The sequence below is a fragment of the Castor canadensis genome, chromosome 3 (assembly GCF_047511655.1).
Source record: "Castor canadensis chromosome 3, mCasCan1.hap1v2, whole genome shotgun sequence".
NCBI lineage: Eukaryota > Metazoa > Chordata > Mammalia > Rodentia > Castoridae > Castor > Castor canadensis.
Genome location: NC_133388.1, coordinates 190,237,184 through 190,258,259, shown reverse-complemented (window position 1 = coordinate 190,258,259; position 21,076 = coordinate 190,237,184). Strand labels below are relative to the sequence as shown.

Sequence of the window (21,076 nt, the reverse complement as noted above, 5' to 3'; positions counted from 1 at the left end):
AATGCATCAGTAGTCAATTCTGTCATTGTGTCAACGCTGACAGTACACTGACTTACTGTGTACGAAGATGGCTGAGACATCACCAAGCAGTGGACTCTTACGGGACCACTGCCTTATATGTCGGTTGGTCGTTAACCATGACGTCCATCTGCAGCATTCGAGTATAAGTGGTTTGAACAGAAGTTGCTTCATACAGGGAATTTATTTAGGTGTAGGTAAGAACTGTCCCTTTAAGCACTAAAAGATGACAAACAGAAACAATGAATGTTTTTAATTTTGCTCAGATGCTTTCTTAAGAGACCACTAATTGTAGTGATGATGACGATGATGGAGCGATGCAAGATTAGTCGTAAATCCTATGTTTTTTCTCATTCAACCATCACAATAATCCTACAAGATACTCTAAGCTCAGTTTTCAGAAGAGGAAACTGAGGCTGGGAGGTGTTGAGCAAGCAGCAGAGGGATGATCTGTGGATGTTTGTGGAAACCACAGTCTTGTGTACATGGATGATGAAGTGGCTTAGATTCAAGACAAGCGAGTGTGTCTTTGCTACATCATTAGATTTGGAAACTGAAGAACACAAAGAAGCATGCTTTGAGAACTTGCTACTTCTCACTTTATAGCTACAGTTAATTTGTAAGTCAGACACATGCAGTCCTTTTTTCAGAAACACCAGGCCATGCCTAGGACACACACTAGCCAGTTGAAACCCTCAGCTGAGTACTGACCCTGGCCGGTACAGGTTGGCACATGAGCCATGGTTCTGGTTGGACATGGACCGCTCATCTTTTCTTGCCTACTGATCGGAATGACAATCTCTTATCCAGGAAGACTTTGAACTTCCAATCTCTTGTCTTCTTCCATAAACTATTTTCCTGTTTAAAAGAGAAGCAGTGTACTGGGTGGACCAATGCTGTCTTAAGATTGGCCTCCACCATGTTTGGTTTCTGGCAAGGCAGAGAGTGAGGGAGCCTGAATTATGTGCTTCAGATAGATTCATGTCCCCAGGTGTCCCCATCCAACAGAGAAAATTTTCCTGTGGCTCTCCTGCCTGTCAGTCTGCTTTCCCTATGGGGACTGAGCAAGCAGAGGTGGAAGATGGAGGGAGCCATTTCCCTTGTTTGTCTGGCAGGACATGCCTCAGGCATGTTGGACCTGCTCTGGATTGGATTTCTGTTTCAGTAGTGTATTCTGGGGAAAAGGGAGGCAAGAGCTAGGCCTTCTTTCTTTCCAATTACTTTCTGTTTCAACTTTGTTGGCCAATTCAGCTTTGCTAGCCAAAGCATCCCTTAGGACTTGGGGACAATAGTAGGATGAGTTACATCCCCAAAACATTGCCCAAAGAGGAGGAACATAACTATTCATTGAGTGACCAGCATGACTAGTCCTTTGCATACCTGGACAGTCACCACAGCCCTGGGAGGTCAGCAAGACTCCCGGGTTTAAGTGGAGAGATAGAGGATCAGGGAAAACCCGAGCCACAGCACAGCTCTGTGACAACCTTGATTCTTTCTAGATTCACAACTGGTTCTTCAGGGAGGGAATTCAGTACAGTGAGGATTAATTCCATTTGTGTATCTGTTGTAGTGTTTGTCACTGTGCCTATGAAGTAACCACAGTAGCCCCTCAGTGCATGTGTCCTTATCAGCTGCTTGGATGTCCCATGTTCAGTCTTTAGTGTAACCTTCCTAGAAATGCTTCAGCTGGGTGGAGTGTTCGTCTCACAGGGCCGCCATGACAAATTCCCACAAACTGGGTTGCTTTGAAAACAGAAATGTGTTCTCTCACAGTGTTGGAGGCTGAAGTCTGAAGTGAGTGTCAAGAGGGCCAGGTCACTGCAAAAGCACTAGGGAAGAACAGTTCCCTGTGTTTGTCTGGCTTCTGTTGACTATAGCCATCCTAGCCACTTGTCACTCCAGGCTCCTCCTGTGTCAGTCACTGTTTTCTCTTCTTATTAAGGACACTAGCCACTGGATTAGGCTCACCCTAATCCAGAATGACCTCATCTTAACTAATTATCTCTGCAAAGATCCTGATTCCAAACAAGGTCATATTCTGAGATTCCAGATGGACGTGGATTGGGGGGACACTATACAGTCCAGGACAGGTTGGTGAGGACTTGTTTGATTGTCATTCCACTCTGCCAGCCTCTGCTGTAGAGGGCATGCCTTCCAGAATGAGGAAGGTCTCAAAGTGGGTCACACCTTTGCCAGTACCTGGGAGCTGTCTGGCTTTTGAGGGAGAAGACGGATTGCTAAAACCAGTGCTGGGAACTTGCCCTGTGACTTTGGTGCCCCACCGGGGACTTGCAGGGCTCAGCCCAGCTAGCCTCCAGTGTAGTCCCTGCTCCACTGACTGCTGATTGTATAGGGCACTGGACACACACATAGGAGCTGATATTTGGGGTTACATTCTTGTCCCCACAGATGAGGACAAAAAGACTAAGAGACCCTCCCACAGTCACACAGCTGTTAAGCAAGTTGAAGAATTAAGATTCAGACACAGATCAGGGTTCAGGTCACTTGCTATGTGATTACCACAAGTTCTTTCTTTGTCTGGGCCTTGTGGTCCCTTTCTTGAGTGGACACAAAGACACAGTGAGAAACTGTGGCTGGACTGCTACAAGGATGAAGATGTGATGGACCAGGGTCAGATCACAGGAGGGAATCAAGACTGGTGGGCAAGTGTGTCTGTTCCTTCATTTGTATAGATCTCTGATCCCCTAACAGGCTGTCTTCTGTTTCCACAGTGCCCTCTGCCAGCATGACCCGTCTGATGCGGTCCCGTACAGCCTCTGGCTCCAGTGTCACCTCCCTGGAGGGTTCCCGCAGCCGCTCCCACACTGGCGAGGGTGCCCGCAGTCGCTCGCACACGAGTGAGGGCCCTCGCAGCCGTTCTCACACCAGCGAGGGAGCCCACCTTGACATCACCCCCAACTCGGGTGCCACCGGGAACAACGCTGGGCCCAAGTCCATGGAGGTGTCCTGCTAGGCAGCCTGTGTGCCTGCTGCCCCAGACTCTCATCTCTGTAGCTGCCCCCCTCGGCCCTCCTCTCCCCTGCCTGCCACCCTGCGCTAATGCGGTATTAATCCAAAGCTTATTTTGTAAGAGTGAGCTCTGGCCATGACAGATCGGGTCTGTCCAGGGCACCGTCTTGGGCAAGGGCTGGGAGGAGGTGGACCAAAGGAAAGTGGCAGCTCAGTGTCCTGTTTCCATTAACTAGTGGCCTAGTGGCCACTCTCTCATCTGCCCTCAGAGACACCAAACTGCCAAAAACAAGACAAATATAGCAGTAAACACTTCGCAGCTAGCAGACCAGGCTGTCCTAAGCATCCTGGTTCACAGGCATTTTGCCAAGCCACCTACTTCCTGTTTCCTGTCCAACCAAAGCCACACTGGCTCTTTCCTGGAAACAAAACTGTTCCTGATTTGGGGAGGAGGGGCCCTAAACTGTGGGTAACTGTTGTTAAGTAGCCAAAACAGGAAGGGAAAAAAGAGGTGAAACTTAGGTAGAGGCTACAGGCATTTGGAAAACCAAGTCCATATGGTTCCCTTGAAGAAATCAATTTTTTGAACTTGGTGCATCTATTACCTTCTGAGGTCAAAGTATACCAGCCTCTGTTTCTGGCATGCTTTTTATATACAGTGAAGCAGGCAGCAAACGCTGCTGGCTTTATAGAGATGCCCTTTCAGCAAGTGTTTGGTGTCATTGTGATTTGTCTGCCTCCTCCATAGCCCCTGCCTCCCACCCCACATTCGCGAGTGAGGGGTTCTTTTTGCTTGTGGGGAAGATGGTGAGATTTGTAGTTGCATCCTTTGAAATGGAGGAGACACTTACAACAGTGTCCCTGGCTGTTAGGATTCTCATGGGGGGGGTACCAGGGTGGGTGTGGGACACAGTGACTAGCATAAGTGACTTTGTGTGGCTCTACTGGAATCCAGTGCCTGTGATTTCAGTGGATCGCAGCCTATTTCTTGGAAGTCCTGTGTGATTGAGTTCAACCCAGTCTGTTGACACTGGGGTTGACCCTGACCTTGACAGCTGGATTCCTCCAACCCAGGGCCATTGCTCAGGCTTCAGATTGGGCTTTTTGCTCTCATGGGGGTGGGAATTCATGTGGGGAGTGGGCTGAGAAAAATATAGGGTTCTGGAATCTATACTGCATGGAAACTTCCTTCCTCTCTAGCTGTCCCCTCTCCCCATGCCCTAACCTCCTTCTGCTGAACGGGGCGGCACCACTGACACTTCTGAGCAATGTCAGCCTAGTGTCGAGTTCCTGTACTACTGCCTTTTGGTTTTCATTGTGGCTAACCATGAATTTTCTTATAGGAAGTTTGATCAGAGGAAATCGAACTTGGCAAATCAGCTGCCAGGACTTGATGAGTTCCAGGACCCTAGCGTTGGTAGAAGGAAGTAGTCATGCCTTCTAGGTGGCATGACTTTGAGAGGCAGTGACTCAGTTTACCTGCCTACTACCATCTTGAGGGCTTTCCTTGATCTTGTGCAGAAAGATTGAGGATCCAGGCAAGAGTGGCTGAGTGCAGACCAGAAATTATTGTACAGAGGAGTTTCTTAATGAGATATTTGTATTTATTTCCAGACCAATAAATTTGTAACTTTGCAGTAGCTTGTGTCTTTTTCCTCTCCCTGAGAGACTGTGTGTGACATTAAGGTGCTGGAAGGGTAGAACGGGAAGGGTAGAGGGTCACTCAGCCTTAACACCCCAGCACTGTGCCCGGTGCCTCCCACTGCTGAATTCTTTGCTTTACAGCAATACTATCTGGTAGGAATTTAACTATCATCCACATATGTCACTAAATTTTCAGGTAGCCACATCTAAAAAAATGCAAAGAAACAGATGAAATTAATTTTAATACTGCATTTCATTTAGTTCAATATATATATATTACCATTTCTATAAAAACAATTAATCATTTACATCCTTTTTTCCATACTAAAAATATCCAGATCTCACAGCACATCTCAAGTCAATCCTGTCCTGTGTCCAGCACCCATTACCAGTACAGTGGTAAAAGCCTAAAGCTGTCTCACCTAAAATTAGAGGGAAGCAACCCCCCCCTTTTTTTTACTTTTATTTCAGGACAGTGTGGCCAATCGTAACACTGTGATGCTTACTTTTTGCTGTAACACTTGAAAAGAAAGTTGTTAACAGGTTTTCATATAAGCTCACATTTTATTAAAACATGTTTTGTTTAAGATCAAGTTAAGGTGGGAGCCAATGACTCATCCCTGCAATCTTAACTGCTTGGAAAGTTGAGATTGGGAAGATCAAAGTTTTAGGCCAGCCCAGGCCAGGCAAATAGTTCAAGACCCCATCTCAAAACTAACCAAAGCAAAATGGACTGCAGATGTGGCTCAAACAGTAGAGTGCCTGCTTTGCAAACACAAAGCTCTGAGCTCAAACCTCAGTCCCCACTATCCTTCCCCTCCAAAAAAGATCAGCTTAAAATTTACACAATTGCAATGTAGGTTGGTTTTCCACTACTGTAACAAAAAACCTGAGGGAAGCAACTTAAAAGAGGAAAAATTTATTTTGGTTTAGTTTCAGAGGGTCCAGTCAAAGGTCAGTTGGCTTCATTGCAAGGAACCTGAGGTGAGGCAGAACATCGTGGCAGCAGAAGTGTGTGGCAGAGGAACTACTCACATGATGGTGGCCAGGAAGCAGAGACAGAGACAGGGGAAGAGACTAGGGATAAGACATACCTTTGAAACCGTGGTCCCAGCAGCCCACTTCCTCTAATCAGGCCCTAGCTTCCACAATTTCCTTCACCTCCCCAAAGTCCATTCAACTATGAATCCATCAGTGGACTAATCCATTGATTAGGTCAGAGCCCTCTTGATCCGATAGTTTCCCAGAAACCCCACTGAGCGTTGCACTGGGAACAAAGCCGCCAACATGTGAGTTTTTGGGGGGACACTTAATCTCCAGACAGCACAATGGCAGCATAGAGTGTGTCCATGCGCCTTCTTTCAGTGTCCCCGCTTGTACTTCTTACAGCACTGTGGCACATTTGTCACAGCTAAGTTGTCCACCCTAGTACATTCCTGGTCACTAAGCCCTGGCATTAGTGGGATTTCACTAGTTTTCCCCTGTGTCCTTTTTCTATCCCAGAATGTGCCATTACACCAACTTCATGTCTCCTTAGAGTCCCTGGGCTTGTGACCAGGGACAGCACATTGGGTCACAACTTCCATCTGGCTGTGGGTCCTTTGCAAGAGAAAAATATCTGGAAGGCCCTAGAGGGACTCATATTTTTGATTGTTTTGAGACGCATCGGTCAGGCATTCGGTAGAAGGTCCCTGAGTTGGGGTTCATAGGCTTTTTCATGGTTCAGCTGGGAGAGGACCATACAGATGAGGGGCCCTTGTCACAGCCTGTTAAGGTACAGGCGGTCAGCATGGTTTCTTGCTGATGAGATCATCTGATCACTGCCCAGGATAATCTCTGCCAGGTTCTCCACAACTAAGGGACTTCCTCTGCTTTGCCACAACCTCTCTTTGGAAGCGAGTCACCAAGTGCAGCCCCTAAAACAGCTCTCCTGATGTTATCTATGTTGGGGTTTCTTCACTTCCCTTGGGAGTTGCTTAGCCTGCGTGGTTGCTATAAATGATCTTGAGGTCTGCAGAGTGGGTGTGGATCCTGCTGTCCAGGAAATAGATTTGGAATAATGAGGTGATATTGACCCAGCACAGAGGGGTAAGGTGGTGTGCCAAGACAGAGACTAGCTTGGCCGCCAGCCTAGGGTAGGCAGGATATTCCTGAGTGAGGAACTTGCAACATAGACTTGGGCAGGTGTGTGGGCAGGAAGTGACTCTGGAGCAATGGTGTTGGAGAGGGGATAGCTGCCCTCCAGCTCTGCCTTGTTGCAGCAGACGTGGAGGAGGGGAAGACAGGCTTTTTGGGTAAGTTAGAGAGACCTCAGATCCCTCTCAAAAGAGTTTTAAATGTGCAAGATCAAATATATAATTACAAAAGAAGTCAGTTATACTGAAGTGCAATCATCCAAATGTTACAATCACATGACATAGTCACACATGCTGCTTTATCAAGTTAAACAGAAAGTTGACACTGGTCCCCACAGTATGGCAAATTCAAAGTGATGACCAGTGTGCTTGTGGTAGCTGACACAGTTGTGATAAGCACCTGCCTGTGGTCACAACCAGCGACATTGCTTGGGAATGAAATGCTGAATTGCAGTTAGAGGTTTGTGAAAGCAATGATGCATAATTCTCCTTTTCCAGGAACAGAGCTGCTGAATTCTATACATGGATCCCAAGGCTTCCAAGGGCGAGGCGTAGAAGCCCTGCTCTAGAAGAAGGGGCAGCAGCACATCAGCTCACACTCTTTGTCCTGCTGTGGGTCTGGAGGGCAGTGACCATCAGCTTTGGACCAGGGGTGGACACAGAGAGTGCTGGCCCTTCTGGGTTAGGTTTCCAAAAGTCAGGAGCAGTTACAGGTATTTGCATGGCTCGATGCTCTCTAGAGCCTGTGTGCCCAGAGGCTGTTTTGCCATCTGGGTCTCCATTTCTACATTTCCACTCTAGATGCTTGTCCTGAACACAAAATAATATTTCAACAATAGATAGTGCACAGCAAGTCTGGCCACATGCATGATCTGTAGGGACAAGCCAGGCCTCCTTTTTTTTTTTGGTGGAACTGGGGTTTGAACTTAGACTTTCTGCTTTCAAGGCAGGTGCTTTATTACTCAAGCCACACCTCCAGTCTAAGCCAGGGCTTCTGCTGCCCTTTTCCTTGCTGCTTCTTCTCAGACAAATCTCACCATCAGAGTCACTGGACTGGTTCCTAGGTGGAGCCCACACCTACCTGCTCAAGTTTTTGTTTCAGGCTATGGAAACACTTCCACAGTGTCCTGTTTGGAATCCCAGGACATAAAGTGAGGTTCAGCCTTGTGGGGTTGGAGATGGACCTGGGGAGGAGCCTAGTGAGCCAGTAAGCCTCTTTTTATCTAAGGTTAAATTTTTCTGCAACTCTGAAGCATGAAATGGTGACCCTAGCCCAAGGGCAACCTGACCTCCAAGTTCCTGGACCCCAAACCAGTAAGGTCTGTATTTCTTAAGGGGAAGATCTAATTGATCCAGCTTGGCTCAGAAGGTCAATCAACTATGACTTAACAGCAGGTGCTCCAAAAAGTTGGTGCCTTTGTGGCAGGTAAATTGGCATGTCATTTTTGCACAGTGACATCCCCTGACAACCATGCTCACTGTGACAGTACATGCCCTTCCTCATCCCCACTCTGAGAAGTGTTTCCTGAAGTCCAAGTCCTCTCTGGGAAGCATGGGCCACCTGTGTAGATGACACATGCACCATCGGTAGTGAGTGCATGTCACATTGTCTGTCCTTCCTCGACAAAAGTAGTGATTTCTTACTTCTAGGTCATCAGGGCCAGACCAGTGCCAAACACTGTTTATCAAAAAAACAAGAGGTTTTTGAATGCAATAATATTATTGGATCTAGGTCACACACTAAAGGGAGAACATGCATGGGAGGAATAGGGAAAGGGAAGGAAACCTAAAACTTCAATGTGGTTGATGTGCTCACTGTAGAGGAGCAAATAAAGTAATCTTAAACTGGCAGAGACCACTATGGGAAGGGGACCAGAAAGTAGTGAAGAGGTCTGGTAGAGATAAACCAATCTGGGTTGTAATATACAAGTGCATGGAAGCAATGCTAGGAATCTCTCTGTATAGATGTCTTTATCTCAAACTAGCAAAAACTCTATGTCTTTATTATTATCTCTTATGTTTTCTCTTCAAAAAATCAGAGAATAAGAGGGAGGAACAACAGGTTCTTCCCAGAAGCAGTGTGGGGGGACACTGGGGAAGATGTGTTTGGTCCATTGTTTGTGAACCAAACAATCTATACACATGTGAGTAGAAGTAAAAATGATAAAATTAAAAAAAGAGGTTTTTGATAAATATGTAGTACACACTTCCTCTTGGATTAGTGTGCATTGGAGTTCCTTTCTCCTTTTTATTCTTTGTCTGTAAGTAGTTCTCCTTGCTTCACACATCAGGAAACCAAAGCTCACAGGGATTAAAAGTCTTAGCCAGCCATTTCTAAAATGGACCATCCCCCTAAATGCCCATTAAAACACTTCACTGAGCACATGTGCAACTCATGCCCCACCAATGACCATCCTGGGATCATAGAACATCAGTTAGTTTCTGGGACCAAGACTGTGGGTGCCCATAATAGTTTATGGCCCGTGGATGTTTTTGTCTTGCCATTAAACAGGCCCACTCAGGCTTGGGTGGCCTGCTTTTATGTTTCCTTTATCTGGCTTTTAATTTTTCTCCTTCCTCCTTTGCTGGCAAGCTGTTTTTCCAAAGTTATCAATAAGCTTGCTTCTAGCAGTTTTCTCTCTTTTGATAGGATGGACTGAGATATCCACATTTTCAGTACTTTGTAAAAAAAAAATAAAAAAACGAGGCTTAGAATGGAGATCCAAAGACGTTCTGCATAGAATGTACAAAATAGTGTGCTGGCTTTGTGCTTCTCCTTAGAAGTCAGTTTTGCTCAGTCAGTACTACATTTAGAAAGAACCTAGATTCAGTTAGAACTTAGGTTTCTGAATGCAGAGAAAGTACTTATTTTGTTAGTGGGGATGATGGAGAACACAAGCACATCATTTGAGACAGGGTTTCACCACATTGCCCAGGCTGGCCTCAAAGGTCTAGACTTTAGCAATTGACCTCTCAGTCTTCTAAGAAGCAGATATTACAGGCACATACCATCATGCCTAGCAACTATGATTATATATATATCTCTTTCTATCTGTACCTATATCTGTCTATATCATCTAAATATAAAAGAAAATGCTTTGTAATAAAATTCTCTGGGCCTTTCCCCCAAATCCCATTGTCTCAAAACCTTAAGGACCTGATAGCCTTGTAATTTCTCCCAAAGTCTACAGATTTATCTTAACCTAAGACACCCACAGAACTCCATGATCTAACCTCCAGTTTTGAAAAACAAAGATGCTGGAATGTTCTTGGAAACAATTCATGTGACAAATGTATTGGAGTTGAGTCTCCCCTGGACTGTATTAGGTTATTATCATGTGGTTTTTTTTTTGGGGGGAGGGGGAAAGTTAATGAGGGGACTTTGACCAGAAGGCATCAAAAGTTATTTGCCTTATCCATTCCAGATCCCTGCATGCCTACACATACAGCTTGGCATGAGCTCTAAGCTGAGCTGAAAAAGACACTCATACCCTTCCCACCTCAAAGATGCTGGATTGTAAGTCAAGTAACAGCATGAAACAAGACCGAGCAGTCTATGACTAAAGTAAAAGAGCACGCTCCCTGACCTCAAGGTATCCACTGTCTACTTAGGGATACAAGAAGGTATTGAATAAAAGAGTATGTGAATGAATGCTTAAAATTCTGTTTTATATTTATGGTTATTTTAGTTAGAATGCATTGGCAAATCTGATGTTTGAGTTTCAGAATTTATGTGTCTAAGCCTATCTCTAAACTTTTAAGTTTCCATGTAGAGAACGTCTATGATGTAATTTCTACCATTTGCCCATTGATTGAATGTGCTCAATGCTCCATCATTGCCTCATAGCAATCGAATATATGAGAAAATCCACCAAATCCAGTAAGTTGATTTGCTGATGGTTTATTGCTTTAAGGAGAAAAGCTGTAAACAAAGAATTTGAGCAATGTGAACCCCTCATATTGAGCAAACACATTCCATGCTACACAAATCATGAGAAAAATGAGGACTGTTGTGAAATATGACAGCTTGCCCAAGAACCATTATTCCTCTATTGGGAAATTCTAAGACAGTTCTTCATGTGTAGTATTTATTTGCTTACAAAAATGGCAGTAGAAATATTTAAATATAAAATCACAGTTTGAAAATAGATATATACATACATACATACACATATATGTGCAAGAATACACAGTTAATCCTATGACCATTCACGAATTGACTATGTAGTCTGTCAAAATGGTGACTTTGCATAAATATGAACCTTTAAAAAGCAGTGACACCATTCAACAGGACAGTCACAGGCTGCATTGCTTTTTATGCTTGTCATGGATAGTACAATATTTAGGGATGTGATGGACAATTCTATCATTTGAAGCTACTTTCTTTTATTGGTTTCCAAGTGACCTTTAAAGTTAAATCTGTGTCAATAAAGCACCTCTGTGAAGGTCATATCTATAGCTTAGAGTCAGAATAAACAACTGAGGCAGGAGAGATGGCTCAGGTGTCAGATGACTCTTAGTTTATGATCCTGGTCCTCTTCTTTGGCTGGGAAGACCTTGAGCAAATTACTTAACTCCATGAGACTCAGCTATCTTATCTCTAAAACAGGACAATGATGATGGCATATGTCCTGGGTTCATTATGAGAACTAAATGAGATATGGCAGTATAACACCTAACGGCAGGTCTGGCATGTGCTGAGGGCTTGCTAAACACTTACAAGGTTCTAGCAAGAACCAGTGGTTTGGTGAATTTGGGTCTTCCTCCCTCTCTCACAATGCCAGGGAAATGTGGTCTTATTACTCAAGGAAACTTCTTCATTGAAAGTTAACTAATCCATAGTGTGCCTTTCCTTCATCACAGAGCAAAAGGGACAGGAAGAGAAATCTATTGGTCTATTCAAACTTCTGCCTGCCATTGTGAGACTCCAGGTTCTTCTGAGAGGCTTCCCCAAAAGCAAGGTAGAGTAGAAGAAGCTTGGGTCTGAGCCCCAATTCCTCAGCTCCTTTGAGTATCAGAGTTTCCATTTATAAAATGGGAAGAGATGTGTACTCAAAATCACAGTGATAATTGAGAAGATAATGTAAAACTTCCCATGGTACTTGGCACCAAATGCTATAAGAAATGAAAAATTTCATTGTAATCATTATTCTTAATTTTTCTCGGATCAGGCCACATCATTGCATAACAATTCTGTTAGAAAGAGTTTTGTTATATTGGGCCCAAACATCCTTCTCTATGACTTCAACTTATGGGTCAAAGATGCTCCCACTGGGCCCAGTATAAGCCAGGTCCATTTCTCAAAACTAATAGTAGCTGAATCACTCTGGCTAGTCCATGCCACCTATTCCCAGGATAGCTCTCAACAGCTACAACCAGCCTGTATGATCTTGGAAGCTATATTCAGTTTCCCAAATCAGGATGCAAATATAGTAAGGATCTAGCTCTGAGTTTCTGCTGAATTTCCTATGGGCTTAGCTGTTGTAGCTGGTGTTTACACTTTAAGAAAATACAACCCAACTCACACAGACTTAGAGAAGGGATTAGTCACAGGGTAAATGCTCTTCACAGAAGAATTCTTGAACGTATATGAAAATACATTTCTTTAAATTGTATTATTAAATGTCTCTTCCTTTGATACTTAATATAAGATTTCCACTGATAAAAATTAGACTGTCACACAACTGGAAGAAGAGTCCTTTAAATAAAGTTAGGAACATATGTATAATTTACTTTATCCATCAAATATGTGTTGAGCACCACTATATGCCTTGCACTGGACTAGGCCTCTGTGAGTTCACAGTAAGAGGGGCAAATTCCCAGTCCCTTTTCTACCTGCATGCTGCCCACAGGTCCCTGGGGACCATCTTTACCTCATCCGATATGTGGTGTTGAAAATCCATGGTGTGAGCTGATGTTTTGAGGGAATGATGATCTATAGGGATGAGTGGATTTCTTTCTATCCCATATATTTTAGATTTTATATTATCAGAAAATCAGACACTCTGTTCTTTTGAGGGAGCTAGGAGAACAATATTAAGAACAAAATAATGAGAGCAAAAGTTGCTTGTTTCAATATCTTTTCTTATTCTGGCACATTTGGAAGCCCCAGAAGCAGGGGATTATGAGTTGAGAACCCTAATTCCCTCACATTGACCTTGGCCAAGTTTCCTTACTCTCTGAGCTTCCATTTCACATTTGTAAGAACAGAAATAACAATGGAAATTTCTCAACATTACCACGAAGATGCAATGAGCAACTAACTATATGTGTAGCACTGAGAACAAAGCCTAGCACATAGGAGAAACTAAATGAAAGAAATGGCAGCAAACATTATATCCTACTAACAAAAATAAATAACAGTCTTATTTCCGTTTATAACCATTTCTTTTCCTTTTAACTTCAACCCCTTTTAGCTTTTAACTTCTATTAAATACATTTCCATTTTTAAACAACTGGTCAATCTCTCTTCAGACAAGAAATCTGAGTTTTTAGGTCCTTAACCCCAAAGATTGTGAAGCAGGTTTCTGCCACACACAGAAATACGTCCTGGGCCAGAGACCTTGAGGTCTTATACCCTCCCACCAGAGAGACCACCTAGGCTAGTGAAGGGTAATCCACTTTGTGGCTTAGCCCATACCTGGTCTGGCAGATCTGTTCTGGACTTCAAGGTAATTTCTCAAAGCCCCATAAGAGTAGAGGAGTGTTCCAGGGCTTCACTCAGGGGCCAGAGAATCCATTCCAAGGGCTTGATCAACCCCCCCAAGCTCCAGGAAAAGGCAGGGTCAGAATGGAAGGAAGAGGAGCCTGGCCAGCTTCTGGAAGAACAGCCAGTCAGCAGCAGATTCCATGCTCTGGTCAATTGCTACTTCTGAAATTAACTGACTTTGCCTTGTCCCTGGAGGATCAACTGGAGGCTTTTCTCATGAACAGAAGTGAAATTTATCAAATTGCATTTCTGATTGAGAGGAACCTAATTTGTACCCTTTACAGTACAGAGAAGTTTAACCTCAACAATGCCCAGGTTAGCAAATATAACTTTCCATTAAAAATCAAAAGCAAACAATTATTCACCTCTTTGGCAAATGTTTGGTGGCCTTGTGGTACATATACCTTTGGAATCAGAGCTATGTTAGGTGTGCTATGGACAGAATTCCTCATTAGAGTGCCAAACGAAAGGGTCCAAATAATAGCTTATTCTACCATCCCCCATCTCATCCATCCTTTTAAACGAACCCCAAAGGTCTTTCAGTTTAAGATATTGGGTCTCCAGCTGATTTCACTCCTTGGCACATGGGCGAGATCCATCAGGATTTCAGATGACTCTGAGAGACTAGACTAGGCTTTGTTCTTGTCCAGAACATCCAGAGGCAGAAACTTTCTTTGGAATGATGCAGAATGACACCAAGGAGGAAACCTGTTATCTGAGCCTAAGCAGCACCATATTGGGTCATTTGGGTAGTTGAAAACAGGAATGGAGACTGAGGGTTCAGATCAGGGTAATTAGAAGTGAGTAGGAAGTAGACAAAAGAAGGTTTCATTGTGAAGTTATTGGCCACAGAGGGCTGACTGCTTTGCGTTCACTGACCAGGCCCTAAGCCCCATGATTTATGCCAGCCTAATTGGCAATTTCTGAGATTTCAGGGTACGATTCCAAGTCTGCAAAGATATCATTAGGATTCCTACAGCTCAGATTGCAAAAGCAAGCATTAATCCATAGGACCTGGCGGGAGAAGCCTGGCCCCTCTGGACACTGGAAGGAGACATCAATGGTCCTGGACTTGTAAGGAATGCAGCACCTGTCATCCGTGCAGACTCCACAGTACTTGGGTCGGTAGGAGTAGGTGCTAACACAGCCTGCAAGAGTGAAGTTCACGGGTGCTTCTGGCTGGTACACAGCCAGACACTTCTTCCCTGCCTGCAGGAAAGAAAAGGAACTTTCAGTTGGCGAGCTCAGAGGCTACACGATCACCTTATTCCCTCCAAACCCCAGTCCTTCCCTTCACATTCACTGTGCACTTCATCTTTCTTCTACAGTCTTCAAACAAAGGATGTTAGCAAATACAGTGAGACCCAGCTGCATCACACAGGGCTGGACTGAGAGTCACAGAAGGGGATTCCCTTGCTGGGTTGTATCTCACAGCCTGCAGTGTCCCTTCCCTCTTGAATGTTTGCCTTGCCATTGTGCACTCATAGTGGCTTCACCAGCACAGGACATCTTGATAGTTCTTTCAGTCAACTGAACTCCCACTGCTAGCCAGTGACAGCTGGCATGGGGCGTCATGATCACAGCATGCTTTACCCCTCCCCCAGTCTCCCCCAGTCTCATTCTTGCCTACAGTTATCATGCAATGCGTTGCACATGATTGATATTAATTAAAGGTAACTCCATCCTTCTATGGGTCTTAGGGCCACTTGAGACTTGGGGATCTTTCTGTGTCTCTGGTGCAATTCTGTGCCTGGTACATAGTAGGCACTTACTAAATACATTGGACTAGTGGTTCTTGGAGTCTACTATGTACCGGCAGCATGCGAGAGCTAGAGTAGAGCAGATCCAGGCTATTTGGGGTATGGGCTTATATAGTGCAGGGAACATACTCATGGAAACAAAACTGGGAAGGAATCATGAGTCTATGGTGAGGGGCCCGCATCAGCCTGTGGTAAATTCATCTCCACAGCTTAGGACCCTCCCTTCCATTTCTCCCACTGCTAGGACCTTTCCATCCACATTTCCAGTTAGGAGACATCTGCTGAGGACCTGCTGTGTCCCCAAAGGTCAGAATAGTTGGGGAGATAGAGATGAAGAAGAAAGGGGAAGAAGGAGAAGGAAGAAGAAAGTGTGTCCAGCCAATCAGCAGAGACAGCTGGAGAAGCTCTCTTGGGGATAAGATGTGATGTTCAATGTCTAAAAAGGAGGTTGGGAAGCTGGGCCATTTTGTCATCTGGGCAGTCCTTCCTCAGCATCCTCCAAAAACCATCCTGCTTCCAAAATGGAACCGGGGCTGAGTTCTGCTTAATTTTGCTTTGTAGTCTAAGGTGTGAGTGAGGGGCATTGAGTTAGGCAAGTAAGTCCCATGTCTAACTCTGAAGGTTGGACTCAGCCTACTATGGCCTGGAATGTCCTTAGTGCTTCATTTCATGATGTTTGGCTCTCATAACTGGAAGGGATATTTCAGAGGTCATCACCAGCATTGTAATGATGGAGACTGACATTCAGGGTTAAGAGATCAGCCACAATCAGAGGCACCTAACAGCAGATAGACATTTGAGTCCACCTGCCCCAAGTCCTACCTATTGCTCCTGTGTCATCCCCTGTGGCTGTCCACAGGTGGTGGGGGGGCCCTACCATGGGAGTGGTGAGGATCATGTTGGTGAGGATCCCTCAGAATCATTACAGAAGAGCACTTGGTACATCCCGAGTTCTCTATGGAGTGACCTTAACCACAAAAGCTTCCACCAAGTGAAATTCACAATGCACCAGCTTGGTAACCCATATTGTCCTAAATCACTAACACACCAGGTGTACCAGGTAAGCTGAATTATTCCTACTTTACAAATGGCCCCACAAGGAAGCTCAGAAGCCAGGCTGAATGCCTGCTTTGTCTGCTTGTTAAGTCTGAGACAACAACCCCTGCTCTTCACCCACCTTGATATGAGCGTGGATGTCCACATCACATGGCCGCAGGTTACAGAGGCGGCTCTCCTGCTTAGGCCAGCACCGGGCATTGATGTTGGAGATCCGAGTGGAGACCCCTAGGCCACAGGTGGTAGAGCAGGGGCTCCAGGGGCTGGTGTAGGCTATGCAGTTTCTGTGCCAGGGCTCTACCTCACCTGCAGCCGCTGTAGGAGAACACCAGAGTCCCCATGAATCTCCAGTCTCCATCCCCCACCAATCCTTACCATCAACACATTAAGGAGGTGTAGGGTCCCCAAAACTCAGAGAGAAGGAGAGAGACAGAGATAAGCAGGTAGCCAGATAATGAGCTAGGCAGACAGGGGGACAGAGACAGAGACAGATAGACAGACAGAGAACTGGGTTGTCCCTGCCCACGGGAGGGAAAATTGGCTTCTAACAAGCTGGGGTACCCAGGGAGGGGAGGCCTCATTTTGGTCCTTATATTTTTTTATGATTGAGAAGAAGCATGGATTCATGGGAGGAAAGCTATCTTTAGAGACAAGCAGACCCAAGTTCAAATCCTTCTCCACCATCTGCAAGCTGTGTAACCTTAGATATCTCACTCTGGGCCTAGCCTCCTCATTAGAACCATCCAATTTGCCTTGTGGGACTGGTATGACCACAAACAGGGTCTAGGTTGTGATTGACTTTGTACCAAGCATCCTGCCAGGTGCTTGGAAATAGTGGTTAAAGGGACATTGTCCCCCTTTAGAGATGAAGTGCATTGTGGGAGTTCAAAGGTGGGTACCCACATCTCAGAACCTAACGTTCTGTGTTGGTAATGCTGAGGGCACAATGGGTAAGGGGACCCCAGGCTTCAGTGTCACAATACATGGGTTCAACTTGCAGCATTGTTTCTTATGAGCTGTGTAACTTCCCACCAGCTAGCTACCATACATATCTGGGCCTCCACTTCCCCATGCAAACAGGGCTTACACCAGCTTCAGTCTCCCAGTGCTGGATCAGAAAGGACAAGGTCATGCATGTGAAAGTGCTCCAGCTGTTCTCCACCTGACCCTTAGTGAGCCCAGAGTCTATAACAGCTTGTGTGATTACTTGACTGTTGTTACCTGACTACCAAGCCCTTGGGCTGCCCAATGAACACAGGCAGCCTCAGCATCTGAAACGGGTGTGTGCTCAATCATGGGTACTGAGAAGTGGATGATAGCAATCTAGAGACTGAGGCAGGTCAGACAGAGTACTGCAGAAAGTACTCAAAGAGTACACAGAAAGACAGGGCAGACATACAGGTCAAAATCCCACCTGGACTCACAGGCACCTGAAGCCAAAGAGAAAGGACTAAAGCAGAGAGGGAAGGGGTGGACAGATGGAAGGGCAGAAAAAAGAGGTGTGTTTGGGGGAGGAGAATGAGGGCAAGGGGGGAGAAAAGTAACAAAAGAATAGGGGGAAATTCATAGCCCCTGGAGCTTGCAAGTGTGCAGGGGATGATGGAGAGTAAACAAAAGAGAGAGAAAGAAGAAGAAGAAGAAGAAGAAGAAGAAGAAGAAGAAGAAGAAGAAGAAGAAGAAGAAGAAGAAGAAGGAGAACAAGAACAAGAACAACAACAAGAACAACAAGAACAAGAAGAAGAAGAAGAAGACGAAGAAGAAGAAGAAGAACAACAAGAACAAGAAGAAGAACAAGAAGAAGAACAAGAAGAACAAGAAGAAGAACAAGAAGAACAAGAAGAAGAAGGAGAAGAAGAACAAGAACAAGAACAAGAAGAACAACAAAAAGAAGAAGAACAAGAAAAAGAAGAAGAAGAAGAAGAAGAACAAGAAGAAGAAGAACAAGAAGAAGAACAAGAAGAAGAAGAAGAACAAGAAGAAGAAGAAGAACAAGAAGAAGAAGAAGAACAAGAAGAAGAAGAAGAACAAGAAGAAGAACAAGAACAAGAACAAGAAGAAGAAGAAGAAGAAGAAGAAGAACAAGAACAAGAAGAACAAGAACAAGAAGAACAAGAAGAAGAAATAATGAGAGATACCACAGACAAGGGAGAAAGCAGAGTTATCCAGGAACAGAGGGGGGCAGGGCTGGCAGTGAGTGTAGAGGTGCGGAGGGGATTCATCTAGGGAGATGAAAGGGCTTTGGCTTCTAGATTACCTCAACAGCACTGCAAGGGTTCTGCTTGTGCTCATCAGAATGGGGTCACTGGGCCATACACAATGTGCAGACAACCTCTGCCTCCCCCTCTACTGCCCAGTAACCCTTGTGTAGCACTGCCAGGGGGGCCGGGGTGGGACAACTGCCCTACTGCTGCCTTCTATTGACAAAGGGCTGCTTCTTCACCTGGGTTGTGTCCCCTGGGGCACATTTGGATGTGGGGCCACTGATATTTAGTGGGTGGAGGCAGGGATACTACAAAACCTCCTCCACTGCTCAGGACAGCTGCACAACAAAGAATCAGCCAGTTCAGAGTACTCTCAGTGCTGAGGCTGAGAGTATGCGTACAGGTTGTGAGCAATCTCATGCACTTATATTTTGTAAGATTACCAGTACAACAAAAGAGCTGCACCTAAAAACCCCAGTGCCACTGCTTCCCTCCTCAGGTCCACTTGCCTGGGAGGGGCTTTCCTCTAGTGATGTTCTCTTTTCCTAGCTTCCATTGCACAAGATACTCATAGTCTTCCCACACCTCTCTCTCTCTCTCTCTCTCTCTCTCTCTCTCTCTGTCTCTCATCTCCTCCTCTCTTGTCCATCCCTCAAATATCAGCCTCCCAAAACCAGTGCCCTAGGCCTACTCTGTGTGCTGTTCTTAGGCTATACCAACTGCTATCAGCAGCTCCAAGTGTGTAACTCCAGAGTTCTCTCCCTACCCATCTCTCTCATTCAAAACTGCCCACATTGGCTGTTCCTCTCTCTGCACTCATCACAAATTTGATCTGTCTCACACCAGGCAGAACTCCTTCACCCTAAATGTGTTCCTCTTGTTCTATCTCCTAGCCAACAGCAACCCCCAGGAGCATCTTCAAGTCCTCTCTCTCCTTTATCCCATGCTTGGCATAGACACGAGGACCATTGTGCTTTCTCAAGCAATGCCTCTTGCGTTTGTTCCTCCCTTACCATCTCTACACCCTCTGCCCATCCATCCATCCATCCAGTCATCCATCTATCACTCATCCATCTATCCTTCATCCATCCACCCATCCTCCATCCATATCCATTATTTATCTATCTATCTATCCGTTATCCATCCATTCACCTATTCAACCAAACATCTGTCTACCTAAATGAATTACTTGGATATCTAAGTGTCTGGGATTGGGTTAGGCTCCAGTAATCAGTGGTGAAACAAATATGCCCTTCCCTGGCCTTCCTTTCCAGGACTTCCTCTTATCAGGCTTATCTGGTTGAATCCTTACCTGCCCACCCATTCTCCCGAGTAAAAGACAACTTTGAGTCATCTGGAAGCCCTGATTAGACCTACCTTCTCCCTCTCCCGCCCTGGCACATGTTACTCGTTCTTGCCGTCCTAAAAAGACCCTTTCTACCCCTTCCTCTACTCCCTCAGAAACACTTCAGTACGATGATAATGCCCTGTGTGTGTAGAGTGTCATTCTTCACAAAGCACTCCTTATTTTGTGCTGGAAGACCCCATAAGGCAGGTAGACTGTCTAATTTCTATTTTATAGGTGGGAAAATGGGATCTCAGGAAGGTGTGACTTCCCCAAGTCCACATAGCTGGTAAACTGTGGACTGGGTAGTGGAATTTAGGGATTGAGTTTTCCCAGGGGCTGTTGTTCCAGGAGGACTGTAACCCTTATAGTCCCCATCTGGCCCAACATATACCTACCAAAGGCACTGGTGTCATGCAGTGCGGTCTGTCGAGGCCTCCTAGAGTCATCGTCACACACCCACTGTTCACAGCATTGGCCGGGCACACTCACACGCCTGGGCTGGTGGCACCAGAGACGCGGGGGCTGAGTGTGGAGGCACAGTGGTGTGCAGCCCACTGAGCCATCGATGCACGTGCAGTTGTACCTACAGCTGGGCTGGAAGGACTCACCATTGGTGTAGCGCACACCATCCAGGACGCAGCCCACGCCAACCACCTCTGCAAGCACAAGCAGCAGTGGGTCAGGTAGGGCCTGGGCTCCAGGCCAGGCTGCTTCTGCACAGCCTTCCTCTGCCCCATGAACTCAAGCTCAGAAATGACTCCCGATAGGAGCGAATGGCAGGCTGGGCCCAGTAATAACTGCAAGGGCTAAGGCAGACAGGAGGGGTGAAAGAGTTGGGCACATCTGGGAGGCAGGGAGTCGGGTGGGCTGAAATTGGGTGTGTAGGATCCTTCCCAACATCATTTAGAACTCCTGAGGACCCTAGGGCTGGCTGATGGGTGAGAGGCTCCAACACCTTCAGGGCAGGGGTCCAGGCAGCTTGCTCTCCACAGTGTCCCCAGTGTAGGGCCTGGTACTGATAAATGCATGACCAGAGGGCTCGTGTGAGGGAAGTACTGGAAATTCAGTCCTACACAGAATCTTTGACAGCCCTGCCCTCAAAGAACTCACACAGAGGCACGGTGGCACAGGGAAGATAAACAGGTCAAACAGAGCATTGATGATGACAGTGGCTGGTAGCAAGTGTTCAGGGAAAGGGGAGAAGGAGGTGTAGTTAGCAATTTGCAGCTATAAAT

General features: G+C 45.6%; 2 protein-coding genes across 5 annotated transcripts in view; one reads left to right on the top strand and one right to left on the bottom strand.

Moving 5' to 3' along the window:
* Ndrg1 (N-myc downstream regulated 1) overlaps window positions 1–4,628 on the top strand; it is a 50,917-nt gene extending 46,289 nt beyond the window's left edge. For all 3 annotated transcript variants that reach the window (XM_020174465.2, XM_074069263.1, XM_020174463.2), the window contains one exon: window positions 2,751–4,628. In XM_020174465.2, coding sequence (XP_020030054.1) covers window positions 2,751–2,992 — 242 coding nt within the window. In that variant the 3' untranslated portion in view covers window positions 2,993–4,628. The remainder of the gene's footprint in view (window positions 1–2,750) is intronic.
* Window positions 4,629–11,923: 7,295 nt separating this feature from the next.
* Window positions 11,924–21,076, bottom strand: part of Ccn4 (cellular communication network factor 4) — a 28,897-nt gene continuing 19,744 nt past the window's right edge. Inside the window, exons 3-5 of one of the 2 annotated variants that reach the window (XM_020174458.2) lie at window positions 20,237–20,497; window positions 16,414–16,607; window positions 11,924–14,685 (exon numbers count right to left, since the gene is read on the bottom strand). In XM_020174458.2, coding sequence (XP_020030047.1) covers window positions 14,386–14,685; window positions 16,414–16,607; window positions 20,237–20,497 — 755 coding nt within the window. In that variant the 3' untranslated portion in view covers window positions 11,924–14,385. The remainder of the gene's footprint in view (window positions 14,686–16,413; window positions 16,608–20,236; window positions 20,498–21,076) is intronic. The other variant, XM_020174459.2, reaches the window with a different exon arrangement.